Genomic DNA, 18,255 nt, shown 5'->3' on the forward strand with positions numbered 1-18,255 from the left:
CGTCATGTGATCGGTTAGGACTTTAAGCGATGGCAAATTTCGGTGATTCCAACTTCACTGACAGACAGACAGATTGAGATCACGATATACTATCTGTTTATCCCAACTACTAAAGTTCAATGTCTGAGTATCATCGCGCACCCTCCTAGCCGACGATGGCACCAGGAATCTCTCCTCCCTACTCCCCGCCACATTCCGGGAGTGTGACCTCCACCAGACGGTACAGTCCCGATGCAACACTCGTACTGGTCGGATTTGTCGGGGCGGGCAAGAAGACGCTGGGGATCATCGCCTCTGTCGCACTCCGCCGTCGCTTTATCGACTTTGATACCGTGTTCCGTCAAGAAACACAGACTTCGCCTCAGGAGTACATCGCACAGCATGGTTCTACGCGTTACCGAGAACTAGAATTGACGCTGACTCAACGACTCCTGGAACAACATCATGTCGGCTGTGTGATTGTTGGTCTGGGATGGCTGGCCACCCGCCAACAGCAAGAGCTACTAAGCACGTTCGCCCAGGAGCACCCTGTCGTATATGTCAGGAGAGATCGGTCGGATCTGCAACGAACTATCAACATCAATCAGGAAAAGTTCCATCATCTTTTTTCAGTGGGGAACGCATTCTTCGAGGCTTGCTCCAACTTTGATTTCTACAATCTGACCCAAAGTACGACAGGTGGTGATGGCAGACCAGAGGCCGTTCATATGCGACTGAGACTGGCCGGAAGAGTGTTCATTGCCTTTCTCGAACGCATTTACAGTCAAGCCACCTGCAGTGTGTACTCAGTCAACCCATTTATCGAGGGTTTTACACATGCTTTGCAGATTCCGATTAGCTGGCTAGAGGAATCTAACTCGGACTATGCACAGCTGGACTGTGGGGCAGATGCCTTAACAATCTTAATCGACGTTTATTCCCGACACAGAACCACGGAGCTAGCTGAGAGCTTAGCACAGCACATGGCTACTGTCCGAATGTATGCCAGAGTTCCGGTTCTCGTGGAGATCGCAGATGCAAATCAACTTGAGCCTGTGGAGTACCACAGCCTCCTGAAACAACTTCTCAGACTAGTACCAGATGCTCTCGCATGCTCTCTTGGCAGTTCTCCGGAACATCTGCGAACTATAATCGACACGAAAGGCTACGTCAAGGCAATTGCTACCTATCACATATCGGGCCCATTGTCATTGCAGAGGTCAACAGGTGTTTCTTCGGAACTCAAGAAAGCTGAAGAGTTTGGCTTCGACGTTCTACGAATTACTGGGGAGTCAACAGTGGAGATTGATAACCTGGCTTGTATCGCACTACGTCAACGTCTAGCCCACGTGGCTAAAATTCCGATAATTGCCTACCACAAGGGAAATCTAGGCAGGGCGAGTGTTTACTTGAACCCAATCCTATCACCCGTGATGCTCCCTCACATGCAAAGCGAGGGAATCTCGCTGCAGTCTGCCGAACAGGCTCTCACAGCTTGTTATTTGAGGCCCAGGAAGCTGTTCACGATATTTGGCCAAAACGTGGCGCAAAGCCTCTCTCCAGCAATGCATAATGCCGCCTATGCTGCTTGTGGTCTGCCACATCAGTATGATAGCGTGCAGTCTGGAGTCTTCGACGAGGTTATCCATCTTCTCGCCGATGCCAACCATGGTGGTGTCGCAATCTCACTACCGTTCAAAACCGAAGTGCTTCCTCATTTGGATGAAATAAGCCGAGAGGCAAGGGACATTCACGCTGTGAATACTGTGGTCCTGGAACAGAGCGTCTCAGAGACTGGGCAGCCCAGCAGAAAGCTCAAAGGATACAATACAGACTATATTGGTATCATGGCTGGAATCGACAAGAACCTGTCACCAGCCAATGCCATTCGTGCCGGTACATCGGCCTTGATTATTGGGGCCGGCGGTATGGCCCGTGCCGCGATCTATGCTTGCCTGCAGCTGGGTGTGCAGCATATCTGCCTTTACAACAGGACAGCTTCTAACGCAGAGAAGCTTGCGGAGTATTATCGTGACTGGGCTGCGTTGTCGGAGTCGGCTACTGGCCTTCGTATCGAGGTTTTATGTTCGGCGAATGAGCCTTGGCCCCGACATCTGCGACAGCCTACTATCGTCGTGTCTTGCTTACCTGCTCTTGAGATTGGCAGTCAATCGCCCGTAACTCTGCAGTTACCTGAGCAGTGGCTCCAGAGTAGCACGGGCGGAGTCTTCGTGGATGTGAGTTGTTCTTGCCTCCTTGCAGACACAAACTAATGAAAAACAGGTTGCGTACGGGAAGCATCAAACGGTGCTACGGACATCAATGAACGACAGGGCCTCGAAAGGATGGGTGGTCGTTGATGGCTTAGTGGTTCTGCTGGAACAGGGCGTCGCTCAGTATGAGCTTTTCACCAAACGACCGGCACCGGTACATGTTATGAGGCGCACCATACAACAAAAGTCACAAGGTTTCTATCCAACTTCGCCCAGTGTTTCGACTTGAGGCTTGTATATACATTTCCAATGATGATGCAATGATCCCTGTTCCCCAGACCTACACCACAGACATTCTATGCATCCGATGCAGCCCTCGTCGATGACATCGACTAGTCTACCGCAATAGCGTCCACTTCGATCTCGACCAGCATGTCGGGGTCGATGAACCCATTGTGCACCACAATCATGGTCGCAGCTGCTCCAATCGGCGTGTCGCTACTGCTAGCATTTTCCTTGCCTAGAATCTCCTTGAATCCCTCCCCCACGGCGCGACAGTCCTCCCGCCGACTAACGAACATCTTCACACGCACGATGTCTTCGGGACCGCGTCCCCCCATGGCTTTGACGGCTTTGATGCATTCCTGCAGCGCCACGCGCGTCTGTTGCTTTGCGTCGCCGGGGAAAAGGATCTGTGGGATGCTTGTGGTGGGGTCGACGGAGGTTGTGCCGGAGACGAAGATGTGTTGGCCGTGGCGGACGGCGCGATAGTAGCCGATGAGATCCTCGAAGGGGGAGTCTGTGGCGTAGCACTGCTTCGACATTTGTGTATGATTTGGTGGGAGAGGTGAGAGGTGAGAGGTGAGTGGTGAGTGGTGAGTGGTGAATGTGGGTGACAGTGGGTTGACGAGAGAGGAAGAAGTAAACAGGATCTTGCACGACAGTATCTTACAACATATATGAACAGCTGAACATGAAATACAAGTACTTGCTGTCTCTACAAGACATTTATACACTCTATGACTCATTCACAGCGAGCACTGACTTACCTCCTCTTGGCGGGACAACTGGCCGGCCTCATGAATTGGATAGGATGCAATCCAAAGCCAAACTCTACTTCTCTCACCTCAACACGAGGTCAACAAGCTATATACAAGAACCCACCCCCAAAACCCTTGTTGCAAAGCAACCCCATTATTTCCCCAATCCCCCGCTCTGCTCTCCAGCCGGATCCCTCCTCTCCCGCATCATCATCACCCACCGCTGCCGCTCGCTCCGGCCCCCCAGCTCCGCGAAATCCAACTCCAACACCTCCAGATCCCGCCACCCATACTTCCGATAAACGGGGTACCCTTCCTCCGTCGCCTCCAGATACACCCGCGCATTCCGCGCATCCGCCCGCTCCAACCCCCACCGCAGCAACCCCGACGCCACGCCTTGGCCTTGTGCTTCGGGTAGCGTCGCCAGGAATTCGAGGACTGCCCCCTCCCCCAGCCCCTTTGAATTAGCGTGATCCCCCACCTTACTGACAACAACAACAACACCAAGAAAGAACAAGAAAAAGGAGGCAACACCAAGGAAGAAGATGGGGGAAAACGCACCAAAATCGCCCTCCCGTAGATACTTCGCCTTCAAGCGCTCCAAATCCCCCCAGAACCGGGAGTGGACGGCCAGGTTGGTGCCGGGGGGGAGGGCCCCGTCCCCGGCCCGTCGGAAGGCGGTGACGAGGTCTTGGTTGGCGGGGGAGAGGGCACTTGCACCGGAGCTTGCGGGGGCGGGGGGGCCAGGGACCGTCCAGCGCGCGTAGCCGACCACCGCGCCCGTAGCGGGATCCTCGGCGACGAGGAGGTGGGAGGCGCCGTCGGCGAGCTTGGTCAGAGTGCGGGCGAGCTTGAGCGGGTAGGTGGCCCGGCGGTCGAGGGCGGGGAACAGGTTGCGCCAGAACGGGGTGGGCTCGAAGGCGGTGATGTTGATGTGGGCGAGGTGCGGGGCGTCGGGTTCGGTGGCGCGGCGGATGGTGTATTTAGTTGAGGGGGGCATTTTGGTGGTGGTTGTTGTTGGGGTTGTTGTTGTGAGGGATGAGTTAGATGAGGAGTACGCAGGGCTAGGGACGGTGCAGTATTATAGTAAGTAGTCTAAGGGGTGAAAGGGCAAGCGGAGGCGGGGACGCAATGAGGAAATTAGTGGGTTTATGTGCAAGGGCAAATCCATTTGCCATACGGGGGGGGGCTGCTATAAGGTGGGAGTGATAAGCGTGGATCGAACTTCGTAAGGCGTGGTTTGCGTGTGTCCGAGCCCAGAAGCATTCCTTAGATTGAGTCATGTAGTAAGACGATGATTGGATACATGTAGACACTTGGATGGATAGGGACTAGACCTGTGGGGATTGACAGGCTGTCTGTGAATACGCACTCCAGTCGGACAAGTCAGACACACGAAAATGGAGAAAACTACTACAATAATGTCTCAAGAACAATGGAAGAACCTGTTGAAGTCTAACGAATGTAAAACAGTGGAATAAAATACATCAGAACATGCGGGATGCCCCTCCCTTTGTACTAAATGAGTGAGTGGTATCGAGTATGTGATACAACGAGTGACAGAACTTTCGGTGAACATATTCAGTGGGAAGCGTGAAATAGAGACATTATGTTTTTAAAGAGAATGGTGGGCCGGATCCTTACAGGATCAAGGCCAGGAGAGCCACAAGACCAGAGAAGACCGAAAAGACGCCAGCGTAAGGTGCGGCCTGGGGTGCTCCAGCCCCGGTGAACAGAACACCGGTTGATGATGCCGACGGTGCAGCCGGGGGTTGGTTGTAGCGGAGAGTGGGTTCGTAGGCATCGACGCCCGTGGAGTGGGGACTAACAACGCTCGTAACCGCAGTGGGGACGGCGAACGACGAGGGAGTGGTGGCAGAGGACTGTGGCACATACACGGGGATCACGTGGAAGGTGGAATCTTGTTGAATCGTGATGCTGGAAGCTACCTTGTCCATGACAACCGGCTCTGTGCGGGCCGGAGCGGCAGTCGTCATCGCACTTTGCACAACACTCGTCGCGAACGGCTCAGAGCCAGGAACGTGGTGAGCTTCATCCAGGTTGGGAGTGAAGGGGTTGGTTGGGGCCGCGGCCTCGTGGGTGGGGTTAGACTGCGCAGCAGACTCGGTAGGCTCACTCGGGGCGAGGGCGGAGTGAGTAGGTGCAGGAGCTTCAGTGGCCACAGCGTCAACCTTGGGGGCTACTGTGGATTCGGTGGGAAGGGTGCGTGTCACCGTACGCACGACCTCTTGAACAGTAGGCTCGCACGATGTCGAAGCCTTGGGCTCGGGCTGCTTGGGAGGTTCATCCGCATGGGGCTCTGCCTTGGGTTCCTCCGGTTTGGTCTCCTCATGTGCTGGCTCCGGAGCGGGCGCGGGAGCAGGCTCATGCTGAGGCTCTGGAGCCGGCTCAGGATCGTGCTTGGGTTCCTCCGGTTTGGTCTCCTCATGTGCTGGCTCCGGAGCGGGCGCGGGAGCAGGCTCATGCTGAGGCTCTGGAGCCGGCTCAGGATCGTGCTTGGGCTCGGGAGCAGGGGCCGGATCCTCGTGCTTCGGTTCCGGAGCAGGTGCAGGAGTGTCATGCTTCGGCTCGGGAGCTGGCTCGGGGTCGTGTTTCGGCTCGGGAGCAGGGGCTGGATCCTCATGCGGTTCCGGAGCAGGTGCAGGAGTGTCATGCTTCGGCTCCGGAGCCGGCTCGGGGTCGTGCTTGGGTTCTGGCGCAGGCGCCGGGGCTTCATGCTTGGGCTGCGGGGCTGGCTCAGGTGCAGGGGCCGGAGCCGGGGCCGGAGCCGGAGCTGGAGCTGGGGGCGGAGGAGGAGCGTCGTGAGTGGGAGGCTGAGGGTGCCCATGAGGCTTCGCGACGATGGTGGTCGTAACCTGTGCGTGCACGGAGTGATCATCCTTGTGGTAACTGTTGGATTCAACATCCACAGTATTAGTGAAAGGCATCACCACGCTGTTGCCGATGTCAACACCAGAAGGGCCTCCCAGAATGCTGAAGTCCCCTCCCCGGCGGGCATGATGCTTGCTGATGTCAATGTCGACCGAATGATCGTCATAGCTCTGCTCGTTGACCTTGGACTTGAAGGAGTTGCTAATAGGAATATCAACTGAGTTACCAATGTCAACACCCTCAGCCCCGCCGATCACGTCAACGTGCTCGCCCCGGCCGCGAGCCTTGTAGTGATGGGGGTGTACGATGGTGGTGTCGGTGTCGATGTCGCGAGAGTGGTCGTCCTGGTAATAATCATTAACCTCAGAGGAGAACTTGCTGGTGATCGGCATATCAAATGTGTTCCCAGTATCTACACCCCCAGGTCCGCCAATTACGTCAACATGATCACCGTGTTGGCGCTTGTGGACAATCTTCTTGTCAACATCAACGTCCCACGAATGATCATCCTGGTAATAATCATTGACCTCGGAGGAGAACTTGCTAGTGATCGGCAGCGAAAATGTGTTTCCGATGTCAACGCCCTCCGGTCCACCGATCAGGTCAACATCATCACCGTGTTGGCGCTTGTGAACAATCTTCTTGTTGTAGTCAATGTCCCGCGAGTGGTCATCTTGGTAATAGTCGTTGACTTCCGAGGAGAACTTGCTTGTGATCGGTAGGTCAAAGGTGTTCCCGATGTCGACACCTCCGGGTCCACCAATCACATCAACGTGCTCGCCATGCTCGCCATGCTGTCGCTTGTGGTGAGGACGCACGATCGTCTTATCATAATCCACATCCCACGAGTGGTCATCCTTGTAATAATCATTCACCTCGGAGGAAAACTTGCTGGTGATGGGCATGTCAAATGTGTTGCCAGTATCAACCCCGCTAGGCCCACCGATCACGTCCACATGTTCGTGTCCTCCACGAGCCTTGTGGTGGTGAGGCCTAACAACAGTCTTATCCACATCGATGTCTCTGGAGTGGTCGTCTTGATAGTAGTCATTGACTTCGGACGAGAACTTGCTTGTGATAGGGAGGTCAAAGGTGTTGCCCAGATCGACACCACCAGGGCCGCCGATAACATCCACATGCTCGCGCTTGTGATGGGGACGGACAATCGTGGTATCCTTGTTCAGATCAAAGGAGTGATCGTCAACATATGCGTCGTTGACGACGGAGGAGAATTTGCTGGTGATCGGCATGTCAAAGGTGTTGCCGGTATCGACACCACCAGGGCCGCCGATCACATCCACATGCTCGTGGCTTCCACGGGCCTTGTGGTGAGGCTTAACCACAGTCTTGTCCACATCAATATCGCGGGAGTGGTCGTCTTGATAGTAGTCGTTGACGGTGGATGAGAACTTGCTGGTAATAGGGATGCTGACGGTGTTCCCGGTGTCAACCCCTCCAGGCCCGCCGATAACGTCCACGTGCTCATGCTCGCCCCTAGCCTTGTGGTGGTGAGGGGAAACGACAGTCTTATCCACATCAATATCACGCGAGTGATCATCGACATAGGCATCGTTCACAGTCGAAGAAAACTTGCTGGTGATGGGCAAATCAAAGGTGTTGCCGACATCAACTCCCTCAGGCCCACCGATCACATCGACATTCTCATGATAACCACGTGCTTTGAAGTGACCAGGTCCGTGGTGCTTGGGGTTCACGATGGTGGTATCTCTGTCAATGTCCCGGGAGTGGTCATCAATATACGCATCGTTGACAACAGACGAGAACTTGCTCGTAATGGGCATATCGAAGGTGTTCCCCGTGTCAATACCTTCAGCGCCGCCGATAACGTCGACATGTTCGTGCTCTCCGCGAGCCTTGAAGTGGCTCGGGGGGTGCGACTTGGGTTTCACAATGGTGGTGTCGGTATCAATATCACGTGAGTGGTCATCGACATAGGCATCATTGACCGTGGAGGAGAATTTGCTGGTGATGGGCAGAGCAAATGAATTGCCCGTGTCAACACCGCCGGGTCCTCCGATGACGTCGACGTCTTCGTGCCCACCACGAGCATGGTGGTGCTTGGTATGGCCGTGAGGCGGCACCACCTCGACGACATCCTTCTCCAGCTGAACGGAGTGGTCATCTTCATGGTACGAGTTCTCGTGGTTCGACTCCGCGTGGACTTGCGGCTTCACGTAAGTCGATCCCTTCGACAGTCCGTCGTTGGACTGGATCACCTCCTCTCTGGCCCCGTGGTGGTGAGGGCGACGGCCATGGCCCGGCTCGATGACGGTCTTCTTCGCATCAAGGTCGAAAGAGTGGTCGTCCGAGCGGTAGTCGTTCACCTCACTCCGGAACTTGTTGTCGACCGGCAGCGCGGCGTCACTGCCGCGATCTTCGCCCTGCGAGCCCCCGATGACCGAAGTGGCGCGGGCGACAGCAGCCAGGGCCGCGAGTGGGATTCCTGCCTGGAGTCCCTTCATGCTTGTTGCTGTTGGTGTTAATTATAATCGATAGAGATTTCACGTCAAGGTATAAGAAACAAAATACAATACAACCGAAAGTTGAAAGAGTGACTGGGGGCCAAGGCCGGTTGAGGGAGGGGCGTAGGAAACAAAGATTAAGGAATGAATTAAAAAAGAATTGGTTGTCGACTATTCACGTACGATCGATTCGACCTGCTTCGAACAAGAAGCTCCTAGGTTTGCGGACCCTGTTGCACCTTTTATCATAGATGGCATCATCCTGGCGCCGGCATGCTTCTTCCTCTGCGGCAAACAAACAAATACAAGCAGGGTGTTGTTGTCCTTCTGAGAATGCTGTGAAGAATGGGCAGTCCTGAAAATCCAAGCCAGACCATGTGTTCCCAGGAACTTGAGGGTTCTTCCCTCAGTGGTGGTTCGCTGCATTCCTCATGCTGAATGGCGTATAGAGTCAAGGGATCGGTATGCGCGATCTCCACGCCTGGATGAACATAATAGGTGCGGATATCAAAGATGTCGTCCTGGTCCAATGGGAAATCGAACAAAACTTCGCATTGATCAATGGGATTCGCTCCATCTGGACTTGGAAGCGTGATGAAAGTAGGAGAACAACTTGGTGTATGGGAAACGGCCAGGTACGAAATCTACAGCGATGAGGATCCCCTCGCCGGCGCCCGGCATGACTTTCTCCCGCTGCTTCTTTGATTAATCCGGCACTGCCAGCGGCCACCCGAGGACTGTCTGATTCTGCAGACTGATCAATTGGTCTAGACGCAGCTTTTAGCGAGTTTACGAAGTTTGAGCGAAATACGTGAGGGAATGGCCATTTTATTCAGGTTAAGGATATTCAGTACAGTCATTATATACCAAAAGTGATGTATCCCGTCATCGACATTCCCCCCTCATCGCCCTCACTGAAGAGGACACAACGAGAAGCGAACTTCCTATCAGGGAGAATTGTTCTCCAGAGCCAATCAGTCCGTAGACCGAAGGCAACACTCGTCGTGGGAAGATGGACGAGGGTCGTGGCAGGCTCTGTTAGCTTTTTTCGATGTAATGAAGAAAAGAAAAAGTTCAGATAGGGAGCGCCGCCAGCACACGGTATTTATGTGGCCTGTTGATCACGTGCTTGAGCTAGGCATCCGTCCCTCGCTAATTGCCAAGCTGTCAGGCACCCACCCGTTTGGCCTGTATGTTCTGTTTGTATTTGATCTTATCCCGTTGTTACAAGCAACAATCTCGCCCCGCATGCCTCGCTAGCAAAAGACCAGAAAGAGCCACCAAACCCTCATTTATGTACAGGAACTCAGAAGAATAAAAAAAAAAAAGGAGAGAGAGAGAAAAGTAACCTCAAATGAAAAGGCGAAAAATGTACATGCAACCCAGTTCCTACCCAGCGAATGCTCTCCAGACTCCAAACTCCCATGCAGTATAGTTATGCTCCGCAGAAATGTGTTGTTTGAGGTGATGACACTGCAAATTGTATCACAACCGAGAATGGTAGGTTGAGGTATCGACGGAGAGGGGCAAGGAGACACTGGTCCTATTCGTGTACTGTACTTAGCATTTCGCGCCTCCCATGAAGCCATAATATGCAACATACCTCTGTATCCTCAGCCGATTAACTCCTGTCGGTGATCCGACCTCCACACGGCTCCTCCGACAGCGACGGTAATTCCCACCGCGATCGCAATCATGGTTCCCAGGATCACCACGGCAATGACGCCTTTGGCCACGATGCGCTGCTTGCGGCTCAGCCGATTCATGCACCCGCAGTGCCTCTTCGGTTGGCCCCAGAGATTCGACGTCGACTCATGACGGCTGCCCGACTCCAAGGCGGATACGTTGAACATGGGCGGGCTCTCGGGGATGACGGGGGAAATGTAGCGCTGGACGGTGGGCTGGGGTTTCTCACTTTCCACTTTCAGGCGATCGATGTTCATGGATGGGGTGGCATGGCGATAAAAGGGTGAGGAGGGCTTTGCGCCCACACAGGGGTTGTAGTCTCCTGGCTGGAGATCAGGGGAAGAAGCCGCCGCCGCCAGGTGTGCTGGTGTTTCAGAGTCGGCGGGGAGCTCGACCGCGGCGGGATATTTCTCGGCTTCGCACACACTGTGACCTGTCATTTCGCCAGGGTGATTCGTTCGGTTGGGGGTCCCTGGGATGTGGCGTGGAATATCGGATGCTGTTCCTTGGGGAAGCTTGTTTGGGGCAGATGTTAGGTTGCGACTTTGGGGTCAAAGATAGGAGTGCAGGTGTAGGTCATGAAGATCAGGTTTATCGATGTGGAGCTCCAGGAGCAGCAACCTAATGATAGTACTTGGTCGCAAAGGACAACGTCTGGGCCCAGGGTGTCGTAGGCCGTTCAATGCATGATGGAAGGGGGTAATAGCAGTAAGTCAGTGGTGGCTTCCTGAGGCGTGCAGCGGGTTGCGACTCGGGGCTCGCCATGGCAAGATCCATCCTGATCTTTTGTGTCTTTTCATCGGCGGGAGCTAACGATGACAGTTGGAGAGCTGCAGACAGCATTCCTATTGTTTTCAGTGGGCTGGCCCTGATCCGGCTACTTTGGGTGGCAGTCTGGAGTAACTGGGGCAATCGGAAGTATTTGCATGCTTCTATTTTGGACGGACTGGCCGCGTTCGACACCTTGGCCGCCGTTATATGATTGTTTGCATTATCCTTTATCTCGATAAATTTTTATTGCTGGATAGATTCGACTGTAAGCAATTCGCTCTCGATCAAGCTTTGAATTAGATGATGAAGAAGTAAATAGAAAGCCTACTATTGCTTATGGTGGGGTGGTAAAGGTTGCCGGGGGGGATATGTTCCAGAGCGCAAAATATATATCTCCGAGTTACTACACCACAAACATCAATCTATGTATCCGCTCAACCTCCTTACAAACATCAATTATGACATCGGAAACCAAGTTAACAACATGATATACTTAAATACTACTATTGGATCTTCCTAATTACCAGGATTTAATCTCACCATGCTATCGACGTGTGGTGAGCAGACATAGTACTGCGCCTGCACCTAAAAATAACGATACAATACCCGACTTCACTCCCTGCTTGATTACATCTGCACCGAACACCAATAGACCACCCATAGACCGACTCAAACATTGAGAAAAGTATATACACCCAGCAGCATCTCCCCCGACGAAAAAGCTCACCAAACAAACTACATCACACTTCATAAGAGTCCTCATCCCCGTCGCTTGACCCGTAAGCCCACCCAATGTCCAAGATAGAGAGTCTAGACCTTCGACGCAGCCATCATCGTTGTCAGTTACTAGATCTAAGAAAGGAACAAAAGCCCACTCCACACCAAGCCACTCAATCCCCCTCCCACCGCCGGATGATCTCAACAAGTCCCAATTCCGCACCACCACTTCCTTCCTCAACCCACTTCGCCGGTTGACTAGGATACACCCTCAAGACCACCAGCTCAAGTATGTGTATGCTCGCGGAATGTAGAACAATCAATGACCAATGAGCGGAGGAACTGAAATGAATTGTTTCCGGCCAGAGGGGGGGGGGCAAAGGGCAGGGTTCCACTGCACCCATAAGTTCATCCCTTGATCCCCCCTCGCAACTATCCCGCCCAGCATTCCCCAGCGACTGAACGATCGAAAGAAAACTTGAAATATGAATCAATGTCTCTCTTATCCTCTCTGTCGGTTCCCCGTGAGGCTCCTAAGAGAAGAAATGGAATCAAGTAAGTGGTCAGATATTCCCGCAATGGCGTCCTGTAGTCCAGGGAAACCGGGCCCTGAGATTCGCTGCCTGAGTCACTTTCCAGCCACCTTCCATCGAATATGATGGCTTTCCCCCCCAATTTTTGCCCAGTTGGCTGAGTCACTTGGGGCAACGGGTGTGGAGTTCAACCGCCGACGATCCAGATGTTCTGTCGAGATCTCAGCTTGGCTCGCGTGACCACCATCTCTTTCCCCAACGTGAGAGTAGGATAGGGTCTAGGAATTGTCCCACCATGCAGGACAAGACCGTTTCACCAGTGACATGGAGCACGCACGAGTAAGAAGAATAGTACTAGCTACCCCTAAGAAACTAAGGTTGTCCGCGTCGAAGGTCAGTCAATGCACGCCACGGGCCTTATTTGAAAGTATCATTATACTACACTGGAAGTATCAGTATACTACACTTCCCGCTCCCTTCCCCAGCAAACATCACCATCAGCCAACACCATGCACAAAGAACCCAACACGCCCCGGTCCAGAAATAAACCAAGTAAACCACCAAGCCCCCCCCAAAAAATCAAAATAACCTCAACCTCAAACCAATCTCGGAACCCATTTCCCCCACCCTAATCAACCCCCAATCCCAGTCCCAACCCAACTCACCACCAAAACCAACCCAAACTATATACATCCATATCCACCCCCACCCTCCCAGAAAAGATAATCACAACAACCCAATCACAACATCCCCATAAAGCTGCGCATCCAACTCCAACTTGACCTTTGCGTGGAGATTCAAATGGATCCGGATCCGGAGACTCTCCTTGCCGTCCTCCTCCTGCGTGGGCCCGGGCGCCTTCATCCCGCTGTTCGGCACCAGGCCCTGGGATGTGGTGTTGGTGGCGGCAGCGGCGGCGGCAGCGGCGGCAGCGGCAGGGGGGTCCGTCGGGAGGTTCTCGGCTGCAGAAGGGGCGGAGGAGTCCAGCTCGTCCTCTGGGTGGTCTTTGCTGGTGCTGTTCTTGCGGCCGCCGGTGGGGCGGCTGTCCGGGAGGCTGTTTTCGGGGGAGGTGGGAGAGAGGTGGGGTGGTTAGTGGTTGTGGTTGTGGAGTCTTAGGGAGATTTGAAAAGGAGTAGAAGGATGGTTTGGGACGTGGAAGTGGAAGTGCAGATGGAGGGGAAGAAGGTGACTCTAGGGACAGAAATTGGCTCTGATATGTTCTCCTCTTCCTTTTCTTCTGCTTTTTCCAGTAGTTGGTGGAAGCATTAGGGTTATAAGGGATACCATCCATGGACATGTATTGGGTGGAATTAAGAGGATAAGAAAGATAGACTGGATTGAAATGCGTCAAGACCAGCAAGAGTCAAGGACATACCTGGTAATTGACTCGGCCATTTTAACGATATCAGTAGATCCCGGTGCAACTGATTCGGTAGGAGGAGAGAGCAGAGGCAGCGGTGTTGGTGGCTGTAGGGAGCAGACGAGATCAGGCAGGAAGAACTGGGAATAGAAATAAGACGTGGACGAGGAAGAGCTTATTTCAGAAGACGGCATGACAGCCTGGAGGATGAACAAGAGAGCACCATTAAAGTATGGAGTATAGTATAGTACAACCTGACCTCATCGACTTTAATCGCAAGCTGAAGTTACCTTGCCTAGTAGCGATGGACCATCGCGGCGCTCTGGATGGAACATACTCCACCTGCCACCTGCAGCGCCAATCAGTCATATTTAACTCACACTTAATCACATCTCGCAGTTCAGCCGCGGAAAACTGCCTACGGTCCTCTCCCGGTGTGAGCACAAGGCAGTCATCGGCCTTGTTTAGAATATCTAGCGAATGGTCATACTCTTTCCTCCACATCCTTTCGACACAACCAGCGAACCCCGCCACCATGGTGGTAGGAATTGCAGTAATGGCAGCTCTGCTGCCCACCATGATTGGTCTGAATGAAGCTTCCCAACACACGCGCGACCATGAAGAAGATCGACGAGCATCAGCCCGCAAGCAGCGCTGCCATCTGATTGCCAGCTGCTCGCTCACCCAAGGGACCCCTAGCCAGCGCGGCGAAATCCAGAACGCAAAGTTATACGTGGATCAAGACGGCCGGGTGAGTCTGCCTGTGCTTTCCTTCCCAACTACTGGCTGTCTGCTTCAGTCTGCCGTCTACCGGAGCAATAGACAACCGCCATTCAAACGTCGCAGCAAAGCTAAACATAACAACCTGTTCCTTTCGGAACATACAGCTCTACATCACGAAAAAAACCGCCGAATGCGATGTCTCCATTCAATGGGGGGTTTTATACCCATCCAGATTTCCCGACCGACAATACCTCCGGGCTGGTGACTATCACAGGCGAACAACCACCCACTTTACGGTGGGTGTTTCTCGACGCGCAAACCCACGAAGTGCGCTGGGGTAGTCGACCCGACAGTGAAGGCCACGTCTGTGGGCCCTTTGACTGGACCAAGGATAAACAGCGATTGACGCTGGATGGGTGGGAGGGCTGGCTGGCGGTGCGATTGCCGGACGATGAGGCCGGAACCGGGCTTTGGCGGCTGTACTTCGACCTGAACGATGACGGAGCAGACCTGCCAGTTGGAGCGCAGGGATTGGAAATTGTACTAAGGCGGGTAGCGGCGGAAGCTTGAGGGTTTGATTGTTCTGTGTTCATGAATAGATCATTGTAGATAGAGTAGGCTAGAATAGAGGGTGTCAAGATGACGAACTGCGCGGAAGGTGGAGTAGTGGAGCGGCTGGTGGAGTGGACAGCAGCATGATGTTGGATCTGGTGGATCTGCTGGCGGATCCCCCAAAATACAAGCTGCTGCCGCCATGGAAAAGCCCGAGCTGGCACTTTGACCTCCACCCACTTTCACCTGATATCCTGTCAAGCTGCGTTATTTCAAACTCTCTCTGTCTGGATTTCTTGCCGGATGCGCGTTGGTAAACCAATGCATACCCTCTCTCAGCATGCGAGACTGTCTGTTGGTGCCTCTTTGACCATCTAAATCAGTCATTCCAGGGCACCAGACCGACTTGCTGTAGCGGGTCGTCTTGCTTGATTTATCGCCCCATTTGCATTTGGGGAGTCGCTCTCACAAGGTGGAATGCGAACATGTGCTGCCTCGAACACTCGGTGGAGTTTGCAGATTTGTATCTCGCTGCATGTCCACTCGCATATTTTCCTCCATCTCCTCTGCTTCCTCCTCATCTCCCCAGAATTCTCGAAGGTCTTCTGCTCGCCAGCTTGTTGCCCACCCCGTCTCCCGCTCGATACGCGTCAGCGTCTGAATGATAGCGGCGTGCTCGGAATGATGAGACATCACTTTGCCAGCCAGCCAGAGAGGTTGCAATGCATTGGTCCAGCAGCCGCTAAGTTACTAAGGATTAGCACCCCATCAAATTATGACACTGTGGGACTCCATACTGATGAGTGTTCGAGACGGAAATAGCGCAGATTTGTCGTGCATGCCAGAGGACAGACTTCTAGTTCCAATATTAGCGGCCGAATAGATAGGGGAGCTCTCCAGCAAGATCCTACCGTTCGACGTCGCTGCATTGGAAGAGTTTTGGGCTTTCCCTGGAGTAAGAGAAGAGCGCAGGCATGATAAAGTTGGTTCCCGGATACTGAGGCGTCAGATAGCGACATATGAGCGCTTGAGAGGCACTTACTAGCAGCTCCATTCCCATAAAGCACAGTCGGAAACGGCTTGTCATTATCCGCCCCAACTGTCGCGGTCGGGATACTAAATAATGGCTTCATCTGACTGGGACGATTCTCGTACCACTGTTCCACATCATGCAGCAGTTGTTGCCATTGGTCAACATACGATGGGCCATCTTCCAGGATGCCGTGGTAGTATGTGGAAAGTCTAGCAGAGCCAAACAGCACGCCCAGTGTCTGCGCACATAGGAACACAGTGTAATTGGCATATGTATCAAAAGCATAGACATTTGACGCCAGGAACAACTGTGCAGCTTCGGTAGGGGTCATGTCGCGTGGAATCCAGTTACGAATGGGTATGATGGTTTCTTCTTCCGAGATGAGGCCACCGCAGACGTCTGAGATCATATTAGAATATTCGGGGCAGGGAAAGTAGGTGGACGGCATACCCATTCTCGCGAAGCACCAGAATAGCGCTTGTTCCTCCTTGCCAGAGAATCCATTAATCTCAGCAGCCTGGATCAGATATGCGCAGCCATCGAGATGACGCCGCCACTCCTTGGGGTTGCCTGACGACCCCAATCAGCTGTGCCAGACTTAAGAATGAACAGAACGTACAGCTAAGCATTTCTAACACGCAAAGAATTACGCAGGAGGCGATAACAGGAGTGCTCTTGCTTTCAAGCTCAGGGAGAAGCAGGTGAATCGCTTCTTGGTACAAGGACAGACTTTCGGATTGAGACTTCCGGTTCTGTTTCCGCTCCATCTGTCGGGCGGACAGGGCTAGAATTGAGTAGCGGAGATGAGGCGCCGACTTGGCCATTTGTGGGAAGGTTGAAGCAAAATGACGATGGTTGTCAAACATGTCAAGCTGAAGGGTCAGTGTGTACTGACAATTACCACAAGGTTCATGCCGGACTCACCCAAAGACAAATCTCGTTAAGGTAATTCTGCCACAGAACATTCTCCCGTTCGGGCAGAAGCTCAAACTCGCGCCCTGTTCTCTGATGTGTGACGACAAGAAGTTCCGTTCTTTTAGAACCTTCTAGCACTGTACTGCCGGGCTCCGGCACGATCTCAGGAGTCCTTCCCCGACTTGGGATATCAGGTCGTGCAGTCCAAAGCTGCCGGTTGCGAAGGGTAGTATGAAGAGCCTCATAAGCAGATCCAGGGATAAAGACATCGTTGGTAAAGCTGACTGCGTCAGAGAACACGCTCTGGTCAAACATGGGCGAGGGTATCGTATGATAGACATTGGATGCTGAATGTGGGAATTGCCCGGTGCTCCCCGTAAGATTCTGAACAGCTGCCAATTCATCGACAATAAACTCAGGGCTCGAATGCATATATGGGTGGTAATGGGACATATCTGGAGAGCTGTGGGATGCGTGCTCCGCCCCTCCGGCAGACTGCTGCAGATCCAGTCTGTCTGGGTTCTGGAAGCTCTCATGCGATAGCGGTGAGAGTCGCTCCGCGGTACGCGGGCTGAGATAGGGTTCAATAATTTGAGTGCTCGGCGAAGGAGACTCCAGCCCGGGGCATGCGTTGGCATTCTCATTATTGTTGCCATCCCCTAACGGTGCAGATGACGCGACACGCTCATCTACTGGTCGTCGAGATTGCTTGACTGCCGCTGTCTTGGCAGATCGCGCAGGAACAACATTCAAGATCTAGATCCGTCAGTTGAATACTCCTTAGTTGACCTACCTGGTCGACTGTGATGTACCTTAAATTTACTCTGACGACAAGCACGACTGGCAGTTTGGTTCATGGAAGGATGCTCGGGTTCGAGGACTTTGAGATTAGCCTCTCGGAAAGACCCCAGTCGACGCCATTCACACGTGTCGCCTCGACGTCTGCAGCCCGAGCAAACAGGCTTTGCTTCGTCACCTGGTACTGTCAGTTTAACGATCCGGTTGACCTTTGAGCAGCAAGATGGAAGCAGATAATTACATTTCCTGCGGCGACGGCTGCAGTTGATACAACCGGTACGAGTGCGTTTGCGCGGCGCAAGGCGGGATGTGTCAAGGGTAGCGCGCATGTTGTGGCCCGGATCAATTTCTGATTCTACCACCATTTTCAATTGAAGGAGAAAGAGAAATCTGGGGGATAAGATGGAGATCAAATCGAGGTACGTAGTATTGATGGAGAAACCGCCGAAGAAACGAAGACTGCGGGGAATAACAAGGAGCGAGGAAGAAAATTTCCCGATCGGGTAGAGATAACCGCCGAAGATGTGGGGAAAGGAAGAACCCGGGGGGGGGGGGGGGGG

The 18,255-nt window shown here is 53.3% G+C and overlaps 8 protein-coding genes across 8 annotated transcripts in view; 2 read left to right on the forward strand and 6 right to left on the reverse strand.

Moving 5' to 3' along the window:
* The first annotated feature begins 35 nt into the window (after positions 1-35).
* On the forward strand, positions 36-2,533 carry BO95DRAFT_5426 (putative pentafunctional AROM polypeptide). The gene is made up of 2 exons (XM_025592051.1): positions 36-2,216; positions 2,263-2,533. Exons 1-2 carry the CDS (start codon positions 156-158, stop codon positions 2,479-2,481), a joined length of 2,280 nt encoding a protein of 759 aa, XP_025448044.1. The 5' UTR covers positions 36-155; the 3' UTR covers positions 2,482-2,533.
* Positions 2,466-3,155, reverse strand: BO95DRAFT_510040 (YjgH family protein). Its single transcript, XM_025591322.1, has one exon. The coding sequence runs from the start codon at positions 3,014-3,016 to the stop codon at positions 2,585-2,587; it is 432 nt and encodes a 143-aa protein (XP_025448045.1). The 5' UTR covers positions 3,017-3,155; the 3' UTR covers positions 2,466-2,584.
* A 59-nt stretch (positions 3,156-3,214) lies between these two features.
* Positions 3,215-4,403, reverse strand: BO95DRAFT_437694 (GNAT family N-acetyltransferase). Its single transcript, XM_025585333.1, has 2 exons — positions 3,794-4,403; positions 3,215-3,670 (listed from the first exon to the last, which is right to left on the reverse strand). The coding sequence occupies exons 1-2, from the start codon at positions 4,230-4,232 to the stop codon at positions 3,387-3,389; spliced, it is 723 nt and encodes a 240-aa protein (XP_025448046.1). The 5' UTR covers positions 4,233-4,403; the 3' UTR covers positions 3,215-3,386.
* A 1,474-nt stretch (positions 4,404-5,877) lies between these two features.
* Positions 5,878-8,607, reverse strand: CweA (putative GPI anchored protein; the record flags this gene model as incomplete). The annotated part of the gene is made up of 1 exon (XM_025585334.1): positions 5,878-8,607. A coding segment is annotated over one exon (2,730 nt), but the record flags the coding sequence as incomplete, so codon positions are not given.
* A 1,611-nt stretch (positions 8,608-10,218) lies between these two features.
* BO95DRAFT_437697 (uncharacterized protein) lies at positions 10,219-10,931 on the reverse strand (the record flags this gene model as incomplete). Its single annotated transcript, XM_025585335.1, has 1 exon — positions 10,219-10,931. Exon 1 carries the CDS (start codon positions 10,731-10,733, stop codon positions 10,221-10,223), a length of 513 nt encoding a protein of 170 aa, XP_025448048.1. The 5' UTR covers positions 10,734-10,931.
* A 2,109-nt stretch (positions 10,932-13,040) lies between these two features.
* On the reverse strand, positions 13,041-13,868 carry BO95DRAFT_458281 (uncharacterized protein; the record flags this gene model as incomplete). Its single annotated transcript, XM_025588540.1, has 2 exons — positions 13,041-13,368; positions 13,690-13,868. 2 exons carry the CDS (start codon positions 13,866-13,868, stop codon positions 13,041-13,043), a joined length of 507 nt encoding a protein of 168 aa, XP_025448049.1.
* Positions 13,869-14,367: 499 nt separating this feature from the next.
* Positions 14,368-15,107, forward strand: BO95DRAFT_437698 (uncharacterized protein). The gene has a single exon (XM_025585336.1). The coding sequence runs from the start codon at positions 14,593-14,595 to the stop codon at positions 14,965-14,967; it is 375 nt and encodes a 124-aa protein (XP_025448050.1). The 5' UTR covers positions 14,368-14,592; the 3' UTR covers positions 14,968-15,107.
* A 169-nt stretch (positions 15,108-15,276) lies between these two features.
* Positions 15,277-18,255, reverse strand: part of BO95DRAFT_510046 (uncharacterized protein) — a gene marked incomplete at its 5' end in the record, with an annotated part of 5,385 nt that continues 2,406 nt past the window's right edge. Inside the window, 7 exons of the mRNA XM_025591323.1 lie at positions 15,277-15,691; positions 15,747-15,805; positions 15,861-15,946; positions 15,992-16,381; positions 16,433-16,552; positions 16,602-16,854; positions 16,907-17,653. Coding sequence (XP_025448051.1) covers positions 15,415-15,691; positions 15,747-15,805; positions 15,861-15,946; positions 15,992-16,381; positions 16,433-16,552; positions 16,602-16,854; positions 16,907-17,653 — 1,932 coding nt within the window. The 3' untranslated portion in view covers positions 15,277-15,414. The remainder of the gene's footprint in view (positions 15,692-15,746; positions 15,806-15,860; positions 15,947-15,991; positions 16,382-16,432; positions 16,553-16,601; positions 16,855-16,906; positions 17,654-18,255) is intronic.

This window comes from Aspergillus brunneoviolaceus, assembly GCF_003184695.1.
Source record: "Aspergillus brunneoviolaceus CBS 621.78 unplaced genomic scaffold BO95scaffold_1, whole genome shotgun sequence".
NCBI lineage: Eukaryota > Fungi > Ascomycota > Eurotiomycetes > Eurotiales > Aspergillaceae > Aspergillus > Aspergillus brunneoviolaceus.